General features: G+C 43.4%; 1 protein-coding gene and 1 long non-coding RNA gene across 4 annotated transcripts in view; one reads left to right on the top strand and one right to left on the bottom strand.

The window, feature by feature from the left end:
- USP12 (ubiquitin specific peptidase 12) overlaps positions 1–2,777 on the top strand; it is a 39,283-nt gene extending 36,506 nt beyond the window's left edge. For all 3 annotated transcript variants that reach the window (XM_080376453.1, XM_080376454.1, XM_080376455.1), the window contains one exon: positions 153–2,777. In XM_080376453.1, coding sequence (XP_080232579.1) covers positions 153–254 — 102 coding nt within the window. In that variant the 3' untranslated portion in view covers positions 255–2,777. The remainder of the gene's footprint in view (positions 1–152) is intronic.
- LOC308059321 overlaps positions 2,395–24,130 on the bottom strand; it is a 54,504-nt gene continuing 32,768 nt past the window's right edge. Inside the window, exon 2 of the long non-coding RNA XR_013926202.1 lies at positions 2,395–22,922. This is a non-coding gene — a long non-coding RNA (uncharacterized lncRNA). The remainder of the gene's footprint in view (positions 22,923–24,130) is intronic.

Below are 24,130 nucleotides of genomic sequence, written 5' to 3'. Positions count from 1 at the left end.
ATAGTAAGTTGAAGAATTATTTGGATTTTTTGCTTTATGTAATATGTGAAAGTTACTTTTGTTTGACGGTAGTTTTTAGAGTGGAATTTAATTGTCATGTATATGTTACACAAGATATTCTTACTTTAGATTTTTGGGTTTTTTACATACAGAAAATTGATGCACAAGCTATTGAAGAATTCTACGGGTTGACATCAGATATCTCAAAGAACTCTGAGTCTGGTTACATCCTCTTCTATCAGTCTCGGGATTGAGGGGGAACTGTAGTGAAGAGAGATTTTTACGTCTCGCATCTTCTCTATCTTGGAGTGGAGCAAGCACTGAAAAAAAGGAAAGCAGGGAGCTCCAGGGGCAGTAGCACAGTTTGCACACGACTAAGCGAAGAGTTTGGGATTCTTAAAACCTTTGTATCATTTTCATTTTATTTGCTCAGGTATCATGCTGACTACACATCTCCACTGCATCCCATAAGCAAAAAGAGATACCAGCCACTCTTGCAGGAGCTTTCCATTAGGTAATACTATCTGTGATCCTAATTCAAAGCCCATTAAGGTCACTGGAGAACCTTTCATGGACTTCAGTGGAATTTGAATCAGGTTCTAACTGCACTGCCAGATTGGTGCAATAGGAGCATTAGAAATCTGTATGTTATACAGACATTGTGTATAAAAGTTAAAGGACTGTTTGTGATCTTAGTTTCCTGTGCTGAAGTTTAAAAGAATGAGGTTAGGAGGGTTAACATGGAAGGAAGATCTATCTGGGCCCAACACAATTGCCTTCTTGATGGTAATAGTTAACTGAAGATATAACTGATGTCAGGGAGGCAAGTATGTTTTGCTTCTCTGAGGAAGCTTACGTTATTTATAATGTATGATCGGGAACAATCAGTCAAGATTATGGCTTTTAATCTCCGTATGGGGAAAGATTTGGTTTGTAATAGTTTTATTTTTATTTATAAATTATTGTAACTTAGGATCTTGTGTATTGTCCTTTATTCTAACAAGTATTGGAAATTTTATATACTAGTTTGAATTAAAACTAATTATGTTTAAATGTTAAAGAAGAACCAATATAAATTCTAAAAACAAAGCCTACAATATCTGTAAAAAATTAATAACACAGAAGAGAGATTTCCTTCTTGAGGAACTGGTATCTAAGTGAGGTACTTAATTAAATTAGAATATCCTTTTTCCATTAATGGGTGAAAAAAGTGATCAAACTATTACATAGAAGACTTTAAGAATGCATATCGTAAGAAAATGATGGTGCAGTGGTGGTATACTGGGTTTTAGAGTTCTTTAATAAGTTGTTAATGGTTCATACACTACGGAAATTAGAATGATTTGAATCAAAGTAAACCATTTGCTGAATATTATTCCCTCTCCTAAAAATGGATTCATTCCTGTTCCCAGTGGCGTGGGTGACCATCTCAAAAACCACTCCAGGTCTGAAGTATAAATTACGTCTGAGTACTAAGAAGAAATAGGTTTGGAATTTCATGAAACTGAAGATACCATATTCCTTTAAAAGTAATAGTACTGAAGTCTTGTAGAGTGAAAATTTCTGAAACTAGGCAGTTTACCTTGCTTTAGGTTTATGAAATAGCATTAAGAATTAAATCTTGACAAAACACCTGATCTGTAAGAAATGTGAACTATTGTGATTTGACATTCTTCAACTTATCAGTACGTTGTCTGACAGTAGCTGAATGTAAGTTCTGGAAGGTCATGGGATGTGCATTCCAGATTATGGCAATGAGGTCTTGGATGTCCTTGTCACTCCCTCTTCAGCTAGTGGTTTTTCCATTACTGTTAAAACTTTTAAAAAGAATGTCTCCTGTCTGCTGCTACAACTGACTATTTACTTACCTGTATCTTTTAGCTCAGGAAATGACTTCACCTATTCACTCAGTTAAACAGATCTTTAACAGGGTCACTAAATAAATTGGGCTATTTAGCAACTGTCGTGCTGTAACAAATTGCTTTTGTAAAATGCAAAGTTTCTAACACCTTGGTTTGGCTAGAATTCTTTTATAGAAAATGTGTATAATGATTAAACTACCAGCATTGTAAAGTAAAGCTTAAATAATGTGGGAGGTGCCGAAAATATGATTGGATTTTTCTTAAAGGATTCAAATAATTTTAAAACCTTTTATCAGCTTTCAGTGGGAACAGGGTTAAGGGGCTAATCAGGTGGATGATGGTGCATTTTTGAAGGATGAAGTCCTTTGCATACTAAAGGTACAGTATTGTAAAAGAACTGTCACATTACTCTTTTGCTAATTGAAAATTTTGGAATTTTTTTTGGGGGGCATACTTAAAAGCTGTGGCTAATTGCTAAGTATTTTATACCCTAACAAAATCTAAAACATTTTTGTTGTTTCACTGGTTTAACTCCTGCTATGTATTTTTATAAGATACTGACTTTTATTTTGTATAGGGTTTTTGAGATGGTATTCCTAATTATATATTTCATTTCTCTTTTAGTGCAGCTGAAATAATTGTAGTTCTTAATTAAACTGATATCAGAAACTGCAACTTAAAAAAAAAATAAAAAGAGGCAGGGAAGTACAAAATATAACTGATTGGTATGTAAAACATTATGGGGTCTTTTCTTGGCTGTAATACAGTGGGGATTGTGGGAAAGTTGTCAGTTGTTGTAAATGGTGGAAATTATTTGCTGTGTAACTATGTAAATGTTAATTGGGACTACAGTCCCTTATTTTGTATATTGGAGCAAAAGACTTCTATTAAATAAAGTATGTTCTCTAAAGGTAAGTACTGTATCCTTTGTGGAGCCCAAATGGCCAGTGAGTTGCCTTTGTGCTTTTCCATGTTTAGTGATACCTAAAAAGTATCTTGAATTTTCTGTGTTAACTGCCCTGAACCCTGGAGGGAGAAGAGTGTTTAACTACACTGCATTATATATCTTACTAGATGCGTTGTAGTTTGGTGGCAGCCGTGGTTTTGGTCATGTACTTCTCTAGAATTAGTTTTTAAGTTGTTGGTTTCTGAGGTAGAGAAGGGAGTGTTTTGAAATACTGTTCTTTCTTGACTTCCTTTTCCTCAAAAAAAATATGTACCTTGCTATAAAATACGCATCTGAGTTACCTCAGGGATTTCTTGGATTGCTACCTTATGGGAGGGAGAATGGAAGGAAAGAAAAATAAAGAAAAATAGGACTACAGCTCTAACATACGAGAAAGACTGACCAAAGAATGAGAGTCCAGCATCAAAAGAAAGAGATGCAGCTGGTTACAATATCCATGTATGATTTGGCATCAAGTCCTTCTTCACTTGCAGTATACGCTACCGTTTGTAATGAATATAGGGACTTAACAGTTTTACAAACAGGCCATACCCTGCCATATTTGTAGTTGTGACAATCACATCCTTAGCCTTTCATTGCGTGGAGATAGTGATTTTTAGGTGTTCAGGTATTTGTGTGAATGGTTAAATCAAATTGTGTTTTCAGAAGGTAGTCATCAATCAGATTGCATCTCACTGGGTGATGTTCAGATGTTAGCACGTAGGGATTTGATGCCACTTCAGATCTTCTGCCATACCCTTCAACATGGGTATAACACAAGATCCACAGAAGATCTGCATCCTTCTGGAGCGGCAGCTTGAAGCCGGACAGGACATCCTGGCTTGTTCCCTGTGTCTCTGTCTTGGTCTTTCTACAAGCACTATTGTATATGCACTATTTCGATCATATACGGACAAAAGTCTGTATTGCTTGGTTGCTTTTTTGTGGTGATGTTTGTGAAGTTTAAAACCTTGAAGTATCAGGCCTCTAGTTACTTTCATAATTCCCTTATTAAAATCAAAGGAACTTAACCTTGTGCTATTTGGTCTCGTCTCTCAGCTGTAGGTTTGAGATGATTGTATACAGTCTTATTATTGAGCTCATCCTTGTAACTAAAAGAAATTTTGAAATGTGAAGTCTTCAGTCTTCAATTACCAGAATTTACTTAGCTTTGTTTCTTCTTTCCTTTTTCTCCAGAAATCTCCAGTTGCCCTTGCCAGAAAGACCTTAACTGTGTACAGTTAATGCCATAAACAGATCCTCATAACTTTCTTCATAACTGTTCATTTCAAAATTAGTATTTACCCCTTAGCACATTGTGCCTCCACAATATGGGTTATAAAAGAACGGGGATGTATTCTCTCACAAAACTTTGTTTATCACATGAAGAGGAGGCATCTTTTTTTCTGTTTACTGCTGACTTTGTTCAATAACAGAATTCAGCTTGGGCTGAAAGACTGAGAGTGGGGACTTTCTAAAAGTGTTGGAAATGCATCAACAACTGAAGATTCCAAGAAGGGTTGGGTGGTGGTCGATTGGTTTGTTTTCATTTTGAGGTTGGTTTGGGGGGTTTTGTGATTTGGGGTAGGGGTGGGGTGGTGGTGGTTTTGTTTTAAGTTGCCTGAAGGCACTTATTTGAAACAGTGTTCATAGATTAAACCAGTAGTACATGTATCTCTACAGTTACCTTTATCTGTAAGAGGAGAAAATTTCATTTCAGTACATGTTAATAATCTGTGGGCTGCGGTATTACATTGCAGATACTTTTGTGACTTTTTTTCTAGAAGTTTAAATAATCCAGATATGGTTTGTTTGCTTTCAGACGGTGGCTTTACAGTGTAAGCTGTCCACTTTCCCCCTCACATTTGTCTGGGTTGATCTTAAGTTTGTGTCTTTAGGAATTCAGTCATCGTGTTCCCTCTTGATAATGCAGTATGCACATTTTATGGTTTCTGTCTTGTGAGGCTTCAGAGTCCTCTAACCTCTCACAGTGCAACGTGGGATGTATAATGCATTAGTCTCTTTACATGCGAGCCTGCAAGTACACAATTGTTACTGAAATTAATATTCTACATAATCTGTATTCAGCAGCTTTCCTAGCGATTGTTATAAACGAACTATGCAAGTCTACTACCATGCAAACAAACACCAGCTTCATCTTTGAAATACAGAGATCTCAGAAATCTGTTGTTTCCAGTTTTATTGATAAGAGTGTGGTGAGGCAGAAATAAACTTTCTTTGGTCTGTATTCAAACATGTCTGCAAAATTGTCTGCCTCTTGCTATATATATATATATATATATATATATATATATATATGAGTTAATTTTTAGGCTAACCTAAAAATCTGCTGTTATGGTTGATGAATCCCTTTGGGGGACCTTGTGTAAGAATGCGTTGGATATATAAGGAGGATTGTTTGCAGACATCAGCAGTTTCAAAGTGAACTGAGTAATATCTTCCAGTTTCTTCCCCAAAGTAGAAATAAATTCTGTTCTTTCTTTCTCTCTAATGGCTTGTGATTGCTGCCTGTGTAAGAGTAAGGGCTCAGAAAAAAGCAAGGTACTTTCTACCTAGCTCTTTGTATAGAACTCATGTTGGCAGCATTAGGGAGCTTTAATTACAGAAGGATCATCAGTCGTGTCCTTGATCTGCATTCTGTAGGTTATGTAATTCAGGAGAGAAAACACAGCAGGATCTGTCAGAGAATAGGGAGAAGTTGCTTTACAATCGTTTACTAACACACTAGATACAAAAGCAGCATTTCCCAAGAAGATAAAAAAATACATTTAATGTAGATTGCTGGTGTTTGGAGAACTTAGGGAGTGCTGAAACCATCCTGCTCTTCCAGGCTTTTGTTGCTTATTAAAGAGTTATGTCTTTGTGTGTGCATTTAATTAAGCTTATATTTGAAATTTCCATCTGCACACAGATTTGTTAGGTTGATATGATTGTACCAATGACTGCTCCTTCAGAAACAATTTATGCATATATGGGAATCAAATGGAATATAATCTTTTTATAGTCTGATCTTCAAAGCATTTTCAGCTATTCACTAGGATTAATTCTTGTATTTTCTGTTACTGATTGTAGAAAAAAAAAGTATCTCCAAATATTTTATTAGCATGCCATATTATTAAGTGATTCAATATCCTTGGATGCTTAAAAGTCTTGCTACTGTCAAGTATGGACTGTTCAGAATTTGAATGTCATCACATTGTAATGCAAGTTCATCTACATCAATTGCTTTGAGCTGTGATCATTGTGTTATTTCAACTCTGTTTCACTAAATGTTGCCTTATTGTAACGGCTGCTTTAATCAGCTCTCATGAGATGTGCTAACGACATTCAGCCAGTCACATACTTTCATGCGTGCACATTTATTTGTGTTTCTAGAAGCTGATTATCCTAATGTTATGTCACGTCAGTCGTCTTTCTGCATCTTTCATGTCAAGGAAGACTGCTGATACGCAGCTACAGGCAATCTTTGCTAAATTACTGAGTTGTATTTCAAAGATGGGATCAATGTTAAAGATTTTTGCACTGAAAATATCTGGAGCTTATTGTCTTCTGATCCTCATGCCTCTCTGGTGACAGTACTCTTCAGTATCAAAAATATGTTTTTGGAGTCATGGGATTGAACAAATATAAGCTTGTTGTACCCCTTTCTTCCTTTTTTAAGGAGACCCTGAAGGGCAATTCAGTGTTTCTCCCTAGCATTGTTGCAGAACCAGAAACATATTTGAAAGAGTAAGCATCTGTTTTTTTAGAAGATAACCCTTCAGATTATTTTTGAGTTGGCTTGAGTTCAGTGTGGAGCCATGGCGATACTACACACAGATCTATTGGAGTGAGCAGCAGGTGGTGTTAAGACCTGCTGGCAGCTAGATTTCAAGGAGTTATTGCTGTGTTTGCTAATCCTAATGTATTCTAGCAGGTACCAGATTTTGCAGAGCAGCCACCAACAACCTTCAGTAAATATCGAGAAAAACTGCATTCAGCAGGGCTGTACTTGCTGTGTATGTGCAAGGCTGCAAGATTGGCCCCTGCACCTTTTCATTCCCTTTTTTTGATGAAATGGAGACCATTCTGATGATAGAATTTTGATACATATATATAGGCTATGTATTCACTCACTCTTTTTAAAATAAAATTCTAGTAAGTTTTTCTTAATTGCAGAATATTAGGGGGAGGAACTACAGGTTGAGATCAAGAAGTATGTTCCACACATATATTGCAATACCGGTTAGCCTCTCTTTTTCTATATAGTGTATAGAATAATTCATAATTCACCAGAGGAGAAATGAGACAAAAGTGACTTAGTTCCTAAGCTGTCTTTTGTCTGTCTTCATTATGGAATTGTGTGCAAGATGATAGATGTTTTGGGGGAAAAAATATTTTTAAAGTAACATGGGCATTTAAAAAAATAGATCATAATTTTGTGCTTCAGTGAGTAATAGTAATTGTTACAAGAACATAAAACAGTGAAACACTGCTTTTGGCCAAATTTGGAAACTTTTTAAAAAAATAGCATACTGCAAGTTTATCCATAAGGATTAGTGTGAGATGAAAAATAGCCCCAGAGCCTTGAAATCTTTGGCCATCTTACCAGACTGGAGGAAAAAAAGGAAAAAAACCAACCCAAGCTATTTGTGCAGGCTGATGGGGCAGTCTGTGTTATACAGATACCAGCTTGCACTATGAGCCTGCATGTCCAAAAAGTGGCATCTCCTGGTGTTTATGTTGTATGTCAGGTGCATCTGCATACATCAGAAGACACAGCTGTTCATTCAGTGGAAGACTTCCATAGAGAATGTACCCCTGGTAACAGTTACAGCACATGGATATTTGTCTTTAAGTGCACAAATAATACCAACTTCAGTTTTGGCAATAGAGAAGGAGTAATGTGAAAACACAGCTGACGTGTTGCAGAAAAAGAGAAATCTTTGGTTTATGGGGATTCTGAATGCCCTTCTCCAGAATCCTTAATAATCCAGTCCTGCTTCAGTGTTTCCCTTCAAAAAAATCTGTGTGTTTCAAGGAGCTGCCACAAATCTTCGCCGGAGGCCTCTGGCCTGCCTGCCACTTACTCCGCTGTAGTCTGGCGTTGCAGCCACCTACATGAAGTGCACATAAATATCCTTTCTTGCAAAACATTCCTTGCAAAATTAGAGGTTAAGACTGGGTAGAAGGCCGCACAGGCTAGTTGCCTGCTCTTCCACTTGTGTGCAATAGGTAGGTACAGTAGCTTATAGGACTTAATGTGTATCCTTGGCGGTTTTTATATTAAGTCATCCTTGTTCTAACTTGCTTTGTTTCGTGATTTCTAACTGAGGGGCATTTAGCATCTGTTCATGAAGATTATCTTATTAAACCACGATCTGACTCCAATTTCCATTGCTGGCAGGGCATGGATAGAAAGAATTTCCTGATGTTTCGTGGCTATTTACCCAAGTATGAAGAGCAGCACTGCCTTTTCTGTTTAGTTTGCTCAAGGGCTGGGTAAGGTTGTAGGTGCCAGCATGCAGGAAGATTACAAAATTCCAATTAATCATTAAATTTAATAGGATTTATGTATTTTAAATACCTTTGTTCATAAGGATCACGGATAGTGTAGTGCAAAAGCCATAGTAATTCCTACAGAAGGAAGGAGGGCTGAAAGTTTGTTGTCTTGAGTATCTGAGAGAACAAACCTTTCAAGTGTTTCGTCAGAGCATATGGACCCTCAAAAAGCAACATCTGTCCTCGAGCATTGTCTTAGAGATGCTGATTCATTGCAGATGGCTTACCTTTTCTGGTGAAATGAAAAGTAATGAAGCATTTTTCCCATCCTGTAAGCAAGGTCTACATGAATTTTGAGACTATTGAATTGAAAATTAGTTTGATGCTTTGTGATTAATAATTTACTGGAATACTTTTTATAGATTCTTAAGTTGGGTGAATTAAAATTCTAAGTCTCCTTGTATCAATGCTGGTTTCCCATTGTTGCTGTTATTTTTTTAATTATAGTAAGGAAGATGTGGAGATTAGAAGTCAGCTGTCACATTAGCATTCCATTTATTTGGCAGATTGCTCTGCTGTGGATGTCTAGAGAATTATATGTAAATCACTGACTCTTGCTAATGGCCAACTTGAGGGTTTTTTCCACAAATCTGTCAGTTCTTGAATGTTTCTCCTAAAGCATGAGAAGGAATTAAAAAACATTTCGACATATTCGTGCAAATGTAAGCTGAGTGTAGACATGGAAATGCTTAAACTGCAGTATCTAAATATGGATGTTTTCAAACTGCTACTTATACTGGAAAACAGGCTATGAATTTAAAAACAAAAACTTTTGAAATGCCAGTGCTTGAAGCCAATAATCTCAACATGATTTAAAATTCTGCTTGTCTTCTGAATATTTTTTCAGTGTTAACAGTAGAAGTCCCCTGAAATAAAAAGGAGCTACATAATCTCAGTATCTTTGTAAAGGTCATTATAATGTAGATTATAATACAGAGTTGGAAGCCTAACTTTTTACACAGGCTTGACAATTTTGGCCTGACATGAATATAAGTTTTCAGTAGCTTCACATAAGGCAAAGAACTCGTCTCATGGATGGTGATGAAGATCTACAGTTCCATATAATTGAAAAGAATTTTTTGCATTATTAAATGCTAATTTTCTAAAAATCACTGGAGCTAGTAATAGAAATGGTCAAAGCATTAGGAATGTTCTTAAGTTTGGCATAGCAGCATAGCATATTCAAACCTGTGTGAGCACAGATTTATGTTTATGGGTGATTAATGCTATTCATACAAAAATACTAACATCGACAGCAAGAGCTTTTCACATGCTGGGTGTGAGAGAGAAGTTCTATCTTCTTTAAATAGTCTTTTGAAAGCAGTCTTTGCTCATAACTTTATTATACTCGGTTAATTGTACAAATCTTTCACCAGACTTTAATCTAGTCTCCTTCAGATGCTGTTTGGGGCTGCAGAAAACATTCACAATAAATTTGGATGCTTTTATAAATTCTAATGAATGAGTTTTAAACTAAAACTGAGTTGAAGAATGCAGCCAGACAAAATTATGATTAGTTCATTCACGGTTCGCTAATAGCTCTCATTACATATAGAATTTTAAATCTTCAAAACTGAATTAATAATACTTCTAGAAATGTGCTTATTCTGTTTTCTTATAGTTGACCTTAGGTTTTTTGGTTTTGATAAGCATACATGCTATTTGAGAAGAAAAGCCCCCTTCTATGACATGTAATAAACTAAATTACGAAGTTATATAAATATATACATGTAATTCTGTGAAACTGTGTGTGTCTTTCATAAAATACTGAAATAAACATTGACGATGATTAATGGAAGTGCAATTCTGAGCTGTGGAACAGCCAGCTGACTGAAGGGTTTGGTTTTGGGGGTTTGTAAATCATGCTTTGGTTGCCAGGTGTAAATACTGGCCTTTCCCTAATGCCTCTCTTGTGCTTTTTTCAAAGAGCCCTGAGAATAAAACCTAAATCTGCTGTTCTCGTTGCTGGATGAGAACTGGCATGCAAAGAAGAATAGTGGCCACTGTACGTAAGGCACGTACTCCATGTCATACAAACTGTGATTATCTGAAGAACAACGCAAACTGAAACCCTATGGCTGTGGAACAGATTTATCCAAAATCATGATTTCGTGAAAAGGCAATTGAAGGTTCACCCTAGGATTAACCTTCAGCGGTTCCCAAGTGATGCCGACTGAAGCGAGCGAGTATTCCGACTGGGATGCCTTCTTACCTGGGCTTCAGGCACAGCTCTGGCTGCCTTGGGGAGGGGGAATGTTACATTCTGCCACAGAATTCAAACACTCGTTAAACCAGTCCTCCCAAGGCAAGGCCACATACAGTATGTGCTAATTACTTGATTGTCATCGGGAATTTCACTGATGAGTAATGGTGTATTAGGGATTTTTCGTTGTAGAGTGCCGTTGTGAGGAAATGTAATTGCATTTGTGTTGGTGGCACACACTTTTAAAAGCAGGGCTGCAAGGGCAGCTTTGTGAGAAAAGGGAAACTAGTTCTGTTGAAACATGTTTCTCTTCACATGTCAAAAATGAAATCCAGCAATTTGCTTGGGCAAACAATGGGATTGCAGGAGGGAGCTTTGAAGGAGTTCCAGCTTGAGCATGCAGTGGGCCACCTACCAAGCAGCACTCGTCACAGTAAACATAACTAACACCCTGGTGCTCGGAGCCCTGTGCTCAGTGAGGTGCTGCCTCAGTAATATCCAGTAAGATGCTGGCTCGGATCCATTGCGCTGCTCCTGGTCTTCAGAGTGCCAACGGAATGCGCCTTGACTTTCTCAAATCTCATCCTTCTCTTGCTGATTAGGGTTGACAGAACAATCACCAAACCATCAAGGGTCAGGGTAAAATCCACTAATGGGATATGGCATGGCACTTTCTGAAGAGGGTCAGCCCCTATTGTATTTGTGCAATTGTGTCTTCAAAACTACAACCAGGTGGGAATTTTGCAGCAAAGATGATTTTGTTAGAAAGAAATGATTTGTGAAAACTGAAACATTTTGTGGGAATGTAATTCACCAGTTTGTGGTGAAACAGCTGCTGAGCGAAGAGAGCAATCCAGTTGCTTGCCTGCCAGCTCATCAGACAGGTTTATGGGGAGCCCAGTTTTTAGGACCCAAGTGTAACTTTGCTATGTGAACCCTTCAGTGGCAGGAGACCGCATCTGGTGGAGCCTTTAGCCCACTGAGATATGGAGTAGTCATCAGGGCTGAAGACAACATAAATATCTCGAGGCTGCTGTGATTGTTGAAGTTCCCTACAAGCTACAGTGGCTTCAGCCTAAGGATTTGGGTGTTGCTGCGTATGCACTAGGAGGCTGGGTTAAGGTTGCCTTCCTCCCATTTCTGCCCTTTGCAGGCTTGTCTTCACAAACCTGATAATACTCTCTAGGGTTGGTTTGTAGCTTTCTGGATTTTAATGAAAGGCAACAGGAAGAAGCAGAGGTGTATTATTGTGCTGATAATTTATCAGTATCTAGAAGGACTGGAAACTTTGGGTTTTGGCATTTGAGCCAAGAGAGCAAGAGATAGGATGGTTGTCTTCTGAACAGTTTGGTATGAAAGGAAATGAGTCATATGAGATAGCAAGTAGGCTTCACAGAGAATTTTTGAAGAAAACAGGTGATCTTGGAGTGAGCTTCTGGCTCCCCAGGCTGGAGGAGATTGTTTCCCATTTAACCCTCTGTTGTCTCGTGTCTGCCCATGGCAAGTTTTTTTAAATTACTTTCCCATGCTATCCTCTTGTTTGCTTTTGACTCTGGAGAATTAAACAGTGCGTTAGTGAAAGAGCAGGAACTATTCCTTTCCAAAAGCTGTGTTCAGACATTGCCTGTGGTCAAACCAGGTTGCTGAGGGCTTTCTCCACCTGGGTCTTGAAAATGCCCAAGGCAGAGATTTTAGTCTCTCTGGGCAACCTGCGCCACTGCTTGACTGTCCTTGCTGTGGAAGTTTCTCCTTGCGAGTCTGAACTTCTCTTTCTTCAATTTATGATGATTCTCTCTCATCCTCCCACCATGTACCACAGAGAATAGCCTGGCTTCCATTTTCCGTGTTTTAAAACCAAAGAGCTATTATTACTTAACATGACCTTTTGTATATCACAAAGCTATAAATTTCATCCAGCTGCTCCTGTGGGACATCCCTAAGTGGCACATGACTCTTCATTTAGGGTGCCTCTTGCTGGCATTTCTAAACTAGGCTACTTGTTGGAACTCAAGACCTTTCTCTCCTGTGGCTTTCACACTTCTCATGTGACCTCCTATATGGTCAATCTGAACCACTAGTTTCCTCCTTTCCCATCTGACTAGTCTCTCCTTCCTCTTGTTTGCCTTGACCTTGCTCTCCCTGACTCTGTCCCCAATTTCTCTATGCATGTGAGTCTCATTTTTTGTATGACCTGCTCTCCATCTCCAAAATCTTCCTGTACCTTAGGGCAGATGTTGGCACCCACATGATTCTGCTCTCTGTTCCTCTCTCTTTCTCAGCCTCAACTCCCAGCACAACTCATCCCACCAACTCCAGTCCTGCTCTCCTTTTGCTCTCTCTCCCTCCTCCCGTGGGGTTGATCTGAGACTTGTTCCCCCCGCATTCAGGCCAGCAGTACTTGGCCTCTCTCTGCCCAGGCTCAGCAGCAGGATGTTTCTGCTGCAGATTCAAATCTAACCCCCAACTCCAGCATTTGGCTTGTGACTCGTGAGTTCCACCTTTGACAGCTGCAGATTCACAGACGCAGGGTAGTCCATGTAACACGGGGTTACCCTTCGCCAGGGCCTGAGCAGTGCTGCCTGCCAGAGGGGACATTAGCACTTAGCCTGTTTTCAGCCTGGAAACCCTCTTCCCTGTACAGTGTTTTTGTTGTGCTATACAAAAGCTCCAAGCTTTAGTTTCAATACTTTCTACCTGTCAGTGGCCTGCTCCTCATCTGTATCTATACTCTGGCTTGAACAGCTGTGTCAGCTTAGTTTTCCTGAACAAAGTCACAATACCTTTTCCTTCATCTCCATTTATGCGTAGTATGGGTGCTGTGCTTAAAATTTAGTAATTTGCAAACTGAAAGCATTGGCAAGATGACTTCATTATCTCCTTCCTAAGCAAAATTATCCTTGAAACTCACCTGTAAAATCATCTGATGTGTGATGTCTGCTTCTAATAACAGCATAATTTTTCTCATTTTCTAATTTTAAATTTGCGCTGCTCATATCCATTTATATCTCCTAGTGAGTTGCTCTATTATCCTGAAGTTGTAGGGGGGACATGTACAGCATGAGTCTGTTTACAGTAGGGCTGGGGCCCTGTATGCTGTGGAAGGTCAATCATAGCAATCATTATCTATGGAGGGTATTAGACACTCAAATAGAAGGCATTAATTACTGTTGAGGTCAGGTTTATACTTGTATACCCTGTGGCTGTGATGGAAACTACATTTTTTATTTTGTGATTATATTATTTCAGTATTATTTCTAATTCCTTTAGGGTTTTTTCCTCCTTTGGTGGCGGTGGTGATGATTTTCATCTGTCACGGGATTCCTCATTCTTGGCTCCATGTAATGCATTCCCGTTGTAATGTTCTGTCCTGCATAGTGGGCACATTGGGGTTTCCTGCTGCTGTGATTAAACCATAGCAGTGGAGGCCAGGGGCGTTGGGGAGGGTCCCGGGGAGGCAACGGTGGGACACAGCAGTCCAGCCACCCTGCTGTGTCCCCCAGTATCAGGGTAGGGTGGCTTGCCCAGACAGCATCACCTGTGAAACCCAGCAAATGCCAGGTAAGGCCAGAAGGAAAAGCTGCAATAAACCACAGTGTGTTACGACAGCTTTTCTGTGTACAGCTGTCTTACCGCGTCTGGGTTTAACAGCAGATCTGTCTCACCTCTGCTGCAATAACAAACTGAGCTTGCCAGAGGACTGCTTTCTGCCTACCGAGGGGAGTGCAACCAGCGCCAAGAATTTCTGTTGTTGACAAGTAATGAGCAGATACAGGATGGACCCCCGAAAAGTCATGCCTTTGTGCTTCTGATCCATCTAAACAACACTTCAGTCCAACCCACTGTTTCTCGATGAAGGGAGATGTTTTCCCAGCCGTTTGCTGAACAGAGGTTGCTCATGGGGTGCTGCTGTTCCTGCCTTAGGCAGCAGTTGCTTCTCCAGACCACTGCTACGGTGCTTCCTGGGATGGCGAACCACTGACCTGGGGGGCAGTCTCCCCAGCAGCCCCCACCTCCCTTTTCCTTGTCAAAATACCAGCTCTTTTCCCCCACAGGAGAGGTGAACAGCTTGGCAGCGACACAAAAGATCTCAGAAAGAAACTCTTGAGGAAGGGTTTTATAAACATTGCACTAATTCTTTACAAAAAGGCATGAGGCTGCAATCAGGAGTAATGAAAGGAGGTGCAGTTCCAGCATGCTGCTAATTAGGTACTAAAAGCCTGAGCACAGTCGTCAGCACCTCTCCCTTCAGTGATAATTCAAAATGTGGTATTCCTCCCCTGACAAATCCCCCTTGATGAATAAATAAAGTGACATTCGGTTATAACCACCTAAAGTTATAGCAAAACCCATTCACTTTAAGCTGTCACACATCTAAGAACAGTCTCTGGCAAAGTCAAGAGGAGTCATTCCAATTACACTGAAACATGAAAATACATTGCTATTTTTTTTATAAACAGTTACTGAAAATTGCACTTATTTCCCCACAGCCGATGGCAGTAGCGCCGCTTCCTCGCTTGGCTGGGCTCCAGCCCCAGCCTGTGCTGTGTGCCTGCCATGGCTTGTTTGGGAAATCAGCTCCTGAGCTGTAATTTATCCCTCCAGCTGGTGCCTGTACAGCATGACTGTAGGGATGTGCTAATTACCTGGTATTAATTCAAGCAGGGACAAGCACATCACAGTTTCTAATTTGTAGGCAGGATGAAGATGTTAGACGTTGCTCCAACCTTTATCAGCGTTTTGGTTTGCTTTGGTTGTGCTGGTCAAAATGGATATTACCAGCTTAATTTTGATATTTGGATTTTGTTTCCTCTCTATCCCAGCTGAAAACAAATACCCAAATGCTGGAAATTTCCTTCCAGTCAGAAAGCCTCCACACACCAATTTTTAATTTTAAAATTTCCTGTGAAGTGGACGTTATTTGGGGATTCACGTTTATACTTTATGGAATCATTTAAGTTGGAAAAGACCTTTAAGAGTATTGAGTCCAACCATTAACCCAGCACTGCCAAGCCGCCCCTAATCCATATCCTTAAGCACCACCTCTACACGTCTTTTAAATACTTCCAGGGATGGCGACTCAACCACCTCCCTGGGCAGCCTGTTCCAATGCTTGGTCACCCTTTCAGTGAAGAATTTTTTCCTAATATCCAATCTAAACTGCCTGTGGCACAACTTGAGGCCGTTTCCTCTCGTCCTGTCACTTGTTACCTGGGAGAAGGGACCGACCCCACCTGCCTACCCCCTCCCTTCAGGCAGCTGCGGAGAGCGATAAGGTCTCCCCTCAGCCTCCTCCTCTCCAGGCTGAACACCCCCAGCTCCCCCAGCTGCTCCTCATCAGACTTGTGCCCCAGCCCCTTCCCCAGCCCCGCTGCCCTTCCCTGGACACGCTCCAGCCCCTCGACGTCCCTCCTGCAGCGAGGGGCCCGACACTGACCCCAGGGTTCGAGGTGCGGCCTCACCAGTGCCCAGTACAGGGGCGGTCACTGCCCTGGCCCTGCTGGCCACACTGTTTCTGACACCAGCCAGGACGCTGCTGGCCCCTTGGCCACCTGGGCACACGGGGGGCTCATGCCCAGCCGGCTGTCAGCCAGCACCCCCAGGCCCTTTCCCACCGGGCAGTTCCCAGCCCCCTGCCCCAGCCTGTAGCGCTGCCTGGGGCTGGTGTGACCCACGGGCAGGGCCCGGCACTGAGCCTGGTTGAACCTCACACCGCTGGCCTCGGCCCATCGGCCTGGCCTGCCCAGACCCCTCTGCAGAGCCTCCTGCCCTCCAGCAGACCAACACTCCCACCCAGCCTGGTGTCATCTGCAAACTCACTGAGGGTGCACTCAATGCCCTTGTCCAGGTCAGTGATAAAGATATTAAACAGAACTGATCCCAACACCAGGTCATGGCGAATGCCACTTGTGACCGGCTGCCAACTGGATATAACTCCACCACAATGCTCTGGGCTCGGCCATCCAGCCAGTTTTACCCGGTGGAGAGTACGCCCATCCAAGCCATGAGCAGCCCGTTTCTCCAGGAGAATGCTGTGGGAGATGGAGTCAAAGCCTTAGCTAAAGTCTGGGTAGACAACAGCCACAGCCTTTCCTTCATTGACTAAGTGGCTTACCTTGTCACAGAAGGAGGTAAAGTTCATCAAGCAGGACCTGCCTTTCATAAATCCATGTTGGCTGAGCCTGATCACCTGGTCGTCCATGTAATGCCACATGATGGCATTGAAGATAATCTGCTCTATAACCTTCCCCAGCACCGAGGTCAGGCTGAGAGGCCTGTAGTTCCCCGGATCCTCCTTCCTGCATTTCTTGTAAGTGGGCATCACATTTGCTAAGTTCCAGTCAACTGGGACCTACCTGGTTACCTGGGGCTGCTGATTGATGATGGAGAGTGGCTCTGTGAGCACATCCACCAGCTCCCTCAGCACCCTTGGGTGGATCCTACCCAACCCCATAGACTTGTGTGTGTCTAAGTGGTCTAGCAGGACACTGACCATTTCCCCTTGGCTTGTGGGGGCTTCATTCTGCTCACCATCCCTGTCCTCCAGCTCAAGAGGAAACCTGAATGCTGTGGTTTTAACAAGCCATAATGCAAAGGGTGCAGACAGTCCGTATTTATTGCTGAGACCTTGAAGGAAGGGAAAGCAGCTGCTTCTGTTTAGAATTTCCTTTTTTCTAGATCACACTCATCTTCTGTGTTTCCAAAGGGAAAGTACACACACCAAATACCAGGCTGTGCAGTGATGAATACTGAGGCCATCCAGCACATGAGGTCTGTCTCTGAGGCACCAGGGATGCTCAGGAGGCTTCTGGTCCTCTGACCCTTCCTGCCAGCCAGCAACTCCCCAGGGGCCTGGGGTGACAACCTGCCCAGCTAGTTGAGTGTCCCAGCCTGGGGGAGTCCTAACCATGAACAATAGGGACAGGATTCATCCTTGATCCCCAATGGATCAAAAATTTCTAAATGATGGAAACTCTGATGGTTGGCATTGTTGTTCTTGGTCACAGGTTGGATTAACTGGGAGGTCTAAGGGGGCTGTGGCTGTTCAGCATCCTGGTGTGTGGCTCCCTGGTGTGCTACTGGGAGCTCAGGACCCCCCTTCTCTCTTCCCTGCTGCCGCCAGCCATGTCCTGGGGGAGAAGTACATTTCTCAAAGCTTTGAAGGCTGGGAAACCAGACATAAAGGTGTTTATCTCTTCCTCTGACATTTACAATGGAAGCAAGAACAAAATCCATGTGAGCAATGTCAGAGAGGTTGGCAGGAGGTGCTGGACCTGAGAGTTTGACAAGCCAAGCACTTGGGCTACTTTTGCTTCTGAGAGGCCCAGGGTTTGGGGTCTCAGCCCCTGGTGACATGTTGGGGTGCCAGCTGCTGCTACATGGGTTCCTCTCCTCCCCCTCTGTGCCCAGCAATGACTCCTCTCTGAGGGGTGGCTTTCCTCACCTGAGAGACTGTCCAGTGGAAAAGCTTGCCCTGATTTTTTTGCCTCACCCGCAGTCTTCCCTCCATGCTGTTTCTCCAGCAACTTTTGAACCAAACCTGGGCAAGGCACAGGAGTCTCAAAAGTTATCAAGTTTCTCCATGCTTCGTGTTTGCTGGTGAACAGGTAAAGGAGAAGACCCAAAATACTTTTTCCACTATCTGTTTATTTTAAAGTTTTCATCATTTTCATTTTTCTTGAGGTGTTGAGGAGTGAAAAGCACCTCTGAGAGCTGAAGATGGAAAAACCAGCTCCCTGCCAAGTGTCAGTGACTTTGCCCCAAACCTCAGGGATGTCTGCTTAACATCACCGCCTTCCCAAGCTCTTCAAACAGTTCAGGTTTTTATTACAGCACTTCCTCTGTACAGAGGGGACTATGCATTTTTTTAGGCTGAATCTCATTTTATTTCCATCACAGTTTATATTTTTCATTTTAAAAAGTTCTTCCTCCAAAGTTCTATCAAAAATCAGTGCTCATTTTTGCTGATTATTTATAGTCCTTCACTGCATTTATGCCGTGTCTTTTCTGAGAAACTTCCATCAGGGAGCCTCAAACCTCTGCACAGGGGGGCTGGTCAGAGGTGGGGCAGGGTTAAATAATGGCAGGATGTTTTGATTCCAGGTATGGTATGAAAATATTAACCCTGATACCAGTGCTAGGGCCTTAGTTCTGGTCAATCTGCCTTGCAATGCTTGGCTGGGGTGTAGCTGTCTTAGAAACATCCTAAACTAGGGCATACTCTTGGTATAAGCAGATACTCCAGGAGTTTGCGGTTGACTTGACCCCTGAGCCTTCTGTGTGGATGTTGTTGGAATTAAGGCCAGCACTCACAGGCAAGTGCGATACCTTGGCTGGGACCAGCCCACCTGCCTTGTGCTGTGACTCTGCACAAAGCCCAGGGCCGGCTCCACTTCCCACCCGGCTGTGCTGAGCAGCCATCTGAACCTGCCGACTGTTTGCACTTCTTTAGGTGCTCCCCTAAACGCTTAAATTGCGCTTCCTGCTTTGAGACTAGACGTATGTATCTAAGTCCCCCAGATACTTTAGCTATCATCAAAGGCAGAAAGAACTTGAGTAGGCAGTGACTTATTTTTAGAGCTGATGATAAATCCATGGAGAGGGGTTTGTGGCTGCGCCCATGAATAGCTTTCCACTTAGTATGAATTATTCACCTACTCTGCCACAGTTTGCTTGTCTGGAGTAGGCAGGGACTTGGACTTCCAGTCATAAATCCTCACCCACTGTGTCAGAGGTTCCAGCATGGTTTACACCGGCCAGCTTGGGGACAGGCCTGTGTCAGCCCTCAAGTATGTCTGACTAAAGGCAAGGGAAAGACAAGTGGTCTGTGGGTGCGCTGCTATCGGTGGGGAGGAGGGGGCTCGGTGCAGCAGAGGCTGGGGACCAGGGCTCTGCATCCCTCCCCAAGCAGCTGAGGATTGAGTGGTGTTGTTAGCAAAATGGACTGCCCCCACTTCTTTAACTCTGGAAAATGTAACCTGCTCTTCTGCCAAAAAATTCCAGAAAATAAATGACTGCAGGGAAGTGCCAGGGAGAGGAGGAGAAGTTCTCCAGGCAACAATATCATGGTCTCCCTAGTAGACAGGCATGCTAGCATCATGATAGCTCAGGTCCATGTGGTTAACCAGTCCCTTAGTTAATTGATTGATATTTCAAAAATTGCTAGAATATAAAGACAGATGATTCTGTCATTCAAGGTAGAACTACTAGAAAGAAAGCAAAAAAAGGCTCTGGGCTATGATGAGCAGTGGGTGTGTGGGTATCACGGGCAGTGTGGAACACATAGCAGCTGCCAGCCATGTTTTCCTGCGGTAGTTAAGGCCTCTGTGAGAATCAGGTTGTACTGAAAATGCTAAAAGCTGCTTGCAAGCAGTTCTAACAGTGATACTGAAACTTGAGCAGAGATATGCTTGATTTGGAATGACATGACAAGTCCCTGGGGATAGGCGTGAAGAGGAACTCCACCTCAAAGTGCTCCTACCCCATGCCCCACAGCCTTGCCAGGGTTTTTTTTTTTGCAGGGAGCAGTATTAAAGATAACCATTGCCTTTCTTCCAGATTTGTTTCTACCCAGATCTTTAACATACAAACTATATAAAGAGACCAGGAACAGGAGCCCTGTGCCTATGGCTGAGAGGACACCACCAGCTGGGTATGAGATTTCCCCTTTCTTGGTTTCCAGCTGTGAGCTGGGTTATTTGTTGCACCATGCCCCGGTTCAGCAGGAGGGGTGCTGGGGCCACATGCTCAGCTGGCCTCCCATCCCCTGGCCACGCCTCAGTGTGAGCACCAAGCCAGGCATGGCCATGGGCATCGCCTTGCAGGCTGGAGACAGGAGTCTGGAAAAGAGGTGGCAGGTTTGGGTCACTTGCTCTCTGCAGCATTTTCTGCTGGCTTGCTCGATGCATGTCCCTGCTCGGAGGGCAGGACTTTGGGTCTGAGCATCTTTTGTCTGCTCTGTCTATGCTACCGTGGAGTGTATTTTGTTCCAGTGGGGAAAGAGAGATAAGGACAGATGCTGAAAGGTTGCACTGTCAGTGCCTCACTCACAAGATCTTTCTGTGAATTATTCCCACCTCGCATAAAGCGTCTTTGTTTCAAATGTATTATGTGAGAGATGTAATGAAAGAGCGCGAGGTGCCCAGATGTGGTGATGATTGCCTGCAGGGGATAGCAGAAGGTGCTGCCTGCAGCCGTGGGAGCCCTGAAGAGCTCGATGCTGGGTAGGCTGGGGCTGGCCATGGGTGGGCATCTGTTAGGCATCTCCCTACAGCTCTGCAGAGCCCCAGCTGCCCATGGCTCAGTAGCCAGGCTCTCATCTGAATGGAAGTGTTCACGTCCCCTGGCAGACAGGGCATAGGTAACATGCCCTTCCAGAGTGTCAGCCAGAATTTCCCCAAAGGCTAGGTTAGCTAAAGCAGCGCATTTATTTTAAGGCACAGACAAGTAAAAGATTCAGCAAGACCAACAGGAAGGTTTTCAAAACCTTTTTTTCAAAATCCAAATCTGTAGCAGGCAAAGTTATTACATTGCAATGCTCACATTGGGCTGTTTTGTTTAGTAGGTCAGATTGAGTACAAATGTAACTTCATTTGTCCCTCTTCTGCCTGCTGTCCTCAGATATAGGCCAACTTCCCTTTAGATACAGTCGAACGGTAAAAGATCTGATTTCCAAACCTGTACCTGTTACCTGTACCGCCTGCTGCCTTCAGCAAAGGTCAGGAGCTCCTGGTGTGCGTGAAGAATCAGAGCCCTGGTACATCACACACAGCCTTTTCTCTGTAGGTCTGCAAGCCCCTGAAATCAGTTGTCATGTGAGATCCCTATGGAGCAAAGGGTTCATCTGATTCAGAGAGTGCTTCAAGGTTGTCCTCTGTTCTCTGCTCTTCTTGTTCTGACACACTACAGCATGTGAAGGGTGAAGGAGTGCTCCTCTGCGTGTGGCTGCTTGGAAGGGGGGTGTGAAGGGAAGGAGAAGCTGGCTCTGCTGGTGTGGGTGCCGTGAGAGCTGATGGCTACAGGTACTTGTGGGCCTCTGTGGTTATTTTTGGTGGGGACTGCAGAATAACGTGTAGAAACAACATGTAGACACTAGGGCCTGTCAGCTCAGTCCAAGCAGTCTCTGGGCGTTCCCTGAGTCACCCCGCTTGTGTCTCCTCCAAGAAAGGCTCTTGCTTTTGGGAGGCTGGAGAGGCCCTGGGAGCTCTTCTACTTGGGAAAAACAGCAATGGGAAAGAGGAAAGAGGAGAAGCACCTTAAAGTGGGACAACAGAAGCGGAATATCCTGCTACATCTCAACCAGAGGATTGATTGCACAGCAGTGGGAGGACAGTATTCACGCTAGCTCTCTGCAGCCCACCTCAGCATCCCCCACCTCTCTAGGGGGATGACTTTGGAGAGACTGTCTCAGAGAACAGGGTATTTGCTTCTTCAAATTCTGGAGGTAAGTGTGAAGGCTTTTATGAAACCCTCTGACATTACCATCTCCACATGGGGAGTATAGGACAGCACAGCAAGAGTGGGCTGATAACTCTTGCTACAGAAATCTACTGGAGGGCCAAGGGTCAAGACCTGCAGGATGCCAGAGGGGTGGGAAAACGTTCATGCCCTGACTTTCAGAGAGGGTGGGGGCACTGGCAAGCCAGAGCTTTTGCCAGCTCCCTGTCAGCATGAAGCCTCTCGCCGTAAGGCTCTTGCTAAGAAGCAGTGCCTGCTCCACCTGAAAAGCAACGTGCTCCTGTCTGCCTCCCTTTCCTCCCATCAGCTCACATGAGATCCTGACCTGCCTGCTGGGATGGCATTAGTGCAGCTATAAATAGAGTAGCAGTATTATTTATTTCAATTAACAGTTTTCCAATTAGAATAATGAAGCCAGGAGTCACACATTTCACAGAAAGGTCCTTAAACATATTTTTTCCATTCCTAATGCTGTTGGCTGAGTCACAGGAACCTGGGATCCAAGCAGTGAAGTGCCCTGGGCTTGCTGCCTTCCCTGTCCTGTGTCTACCATGGAAGCTTTCTAGCTCCCAGCTAAGACAGTATGTCAGTGCCATCAGCACTGGAACAGCTGTGAGGAAAAGCCCTCTTCAGCAATATCAGTATTTTTTTGTGCAATCTGTAATGTTCAGGATAGCATCCACTCAGGTCCTGGGCTGAAAATGCAAGTGAAAGTTCATAGAATCATGGAATGGTTTGGATTAGAAGGGATCTTTGCAGATCACCTACTCCATGACAGGCCATGGGCAGGGACACCTCCCACCAGCCCAGGCTGCTCACAGCCCCATCCAGCCTGGCCTTGAGCACTGCCAGGGATGGGGCAGCCACAGCTGCTCTGGGCAACCTGTGCCAGGGCCTCACTGCCCTCATCATATAAAATTTCTTCCTTATGTCCAGTATATAAAAAAATCTCCTTCAGTTTAAAGCCATTCCCCCTTGTCCTGTCACTACAGGCCCTGGTATAAAGTTGTGTGTCCCCTCACCTTCAGCTGTATGTGGGTATCCTGTGCACACACCGAAGTCAGTCCCTGTCTGTGGTTCAGGTGGGGAAGGACCAGGAGGGGGTGGCTGGGAGTTTGGCAGCTCCTACCAGCACCCCGCCATGGGCACTCATCTGAGGCTGGTCTGCAGGAAAGCTGCTGGGGTGTCAGGAATATGCCTTGTGCCTACAGTCGTGGTGAGAACCTGCATCTTATTGCTTTTCTCCTTAACAAATTGTATGTAGGTGGAACCAATTATATGTAATGTACTTCAGCTTCCTAAATGCAAAGCATAGGAGGCTAAAATGTGCCCCAGATTGACGTCAGCAGTATTTCAAACGTGTGGCTGAAGGCAGCCTCCCTTTGATATCTGTCTATTAGTATTTATTTTGCTGATGTCATGGCTAGCTTTTTCTTCCACTCGTCTATTTAGAGTTTCTTTAAACTGTATTTTAAGTAATGATTTCCACCAGCAGAATGAAAAAGAATTAGCAAAGACTGGAGGAGGGGCGTGTAGCTGTTCCAAGTATATGATGCTGTAGAAAATATTCCTTTCAGCTTCCTGGGTCCAGAAATAAGCCCAGAGTCACAATTTTTTGGAGGTGTGAAGTACATCACACACAAGACTTTGAACTTTGCCTGTGTCTCCTGGCTCTTGGAGATCCAGGTAACAGTTTTGCTTTCATAAGCAGATCTGTTCAAGAAGAAATGGTTTCTCAGCAGCTTCAGAAATGCCAGAGCTGGCTCAGAGATGCGCAGGCAAATCCATTTCTGTTGCGGGCAGCAGGCAGGCAGAGGGGAGGGAGGAGTGTGGGTGAGATGATGGGGATATTTGAGGGGGTTGAGGATGGGGAATAGCCTTCAGTGAGCAGTCACTGAGCTTTCCAGGGGCCCTTGATAGGGCACATCACTCTTCACCCCACACCACCTCCTCACTCACCCCCTTGGGGAAGGGAAACCCTCACATTAGGCTCTCCCAGGTCCTGGGAGCCAGAGTCACCCTTCTGCCCACGCTGCTGACTCCCATTGCCCCACCAAATCAGCCCACAGGGAGAAGGTAAGGGATGCACAAGCAGTTGAGGAA

This window comes from Falco punctatus (assembly GCF_963210335.1).
Source record: "Falco punctatus genome assembly, chromosome: 2".
NCBI classification, from domain to species: domain Eukaryota; kingdom Metazoa; phylum Chordata; class Aves; order Falconiformes; family Falconidae; genus Falco; species Falco punctatus.
The sequence above is the reverse complement of the archived record's forward strand: the minus strand, read 5'-3'. Positions and strand labels throughout refer to the sequence as shown.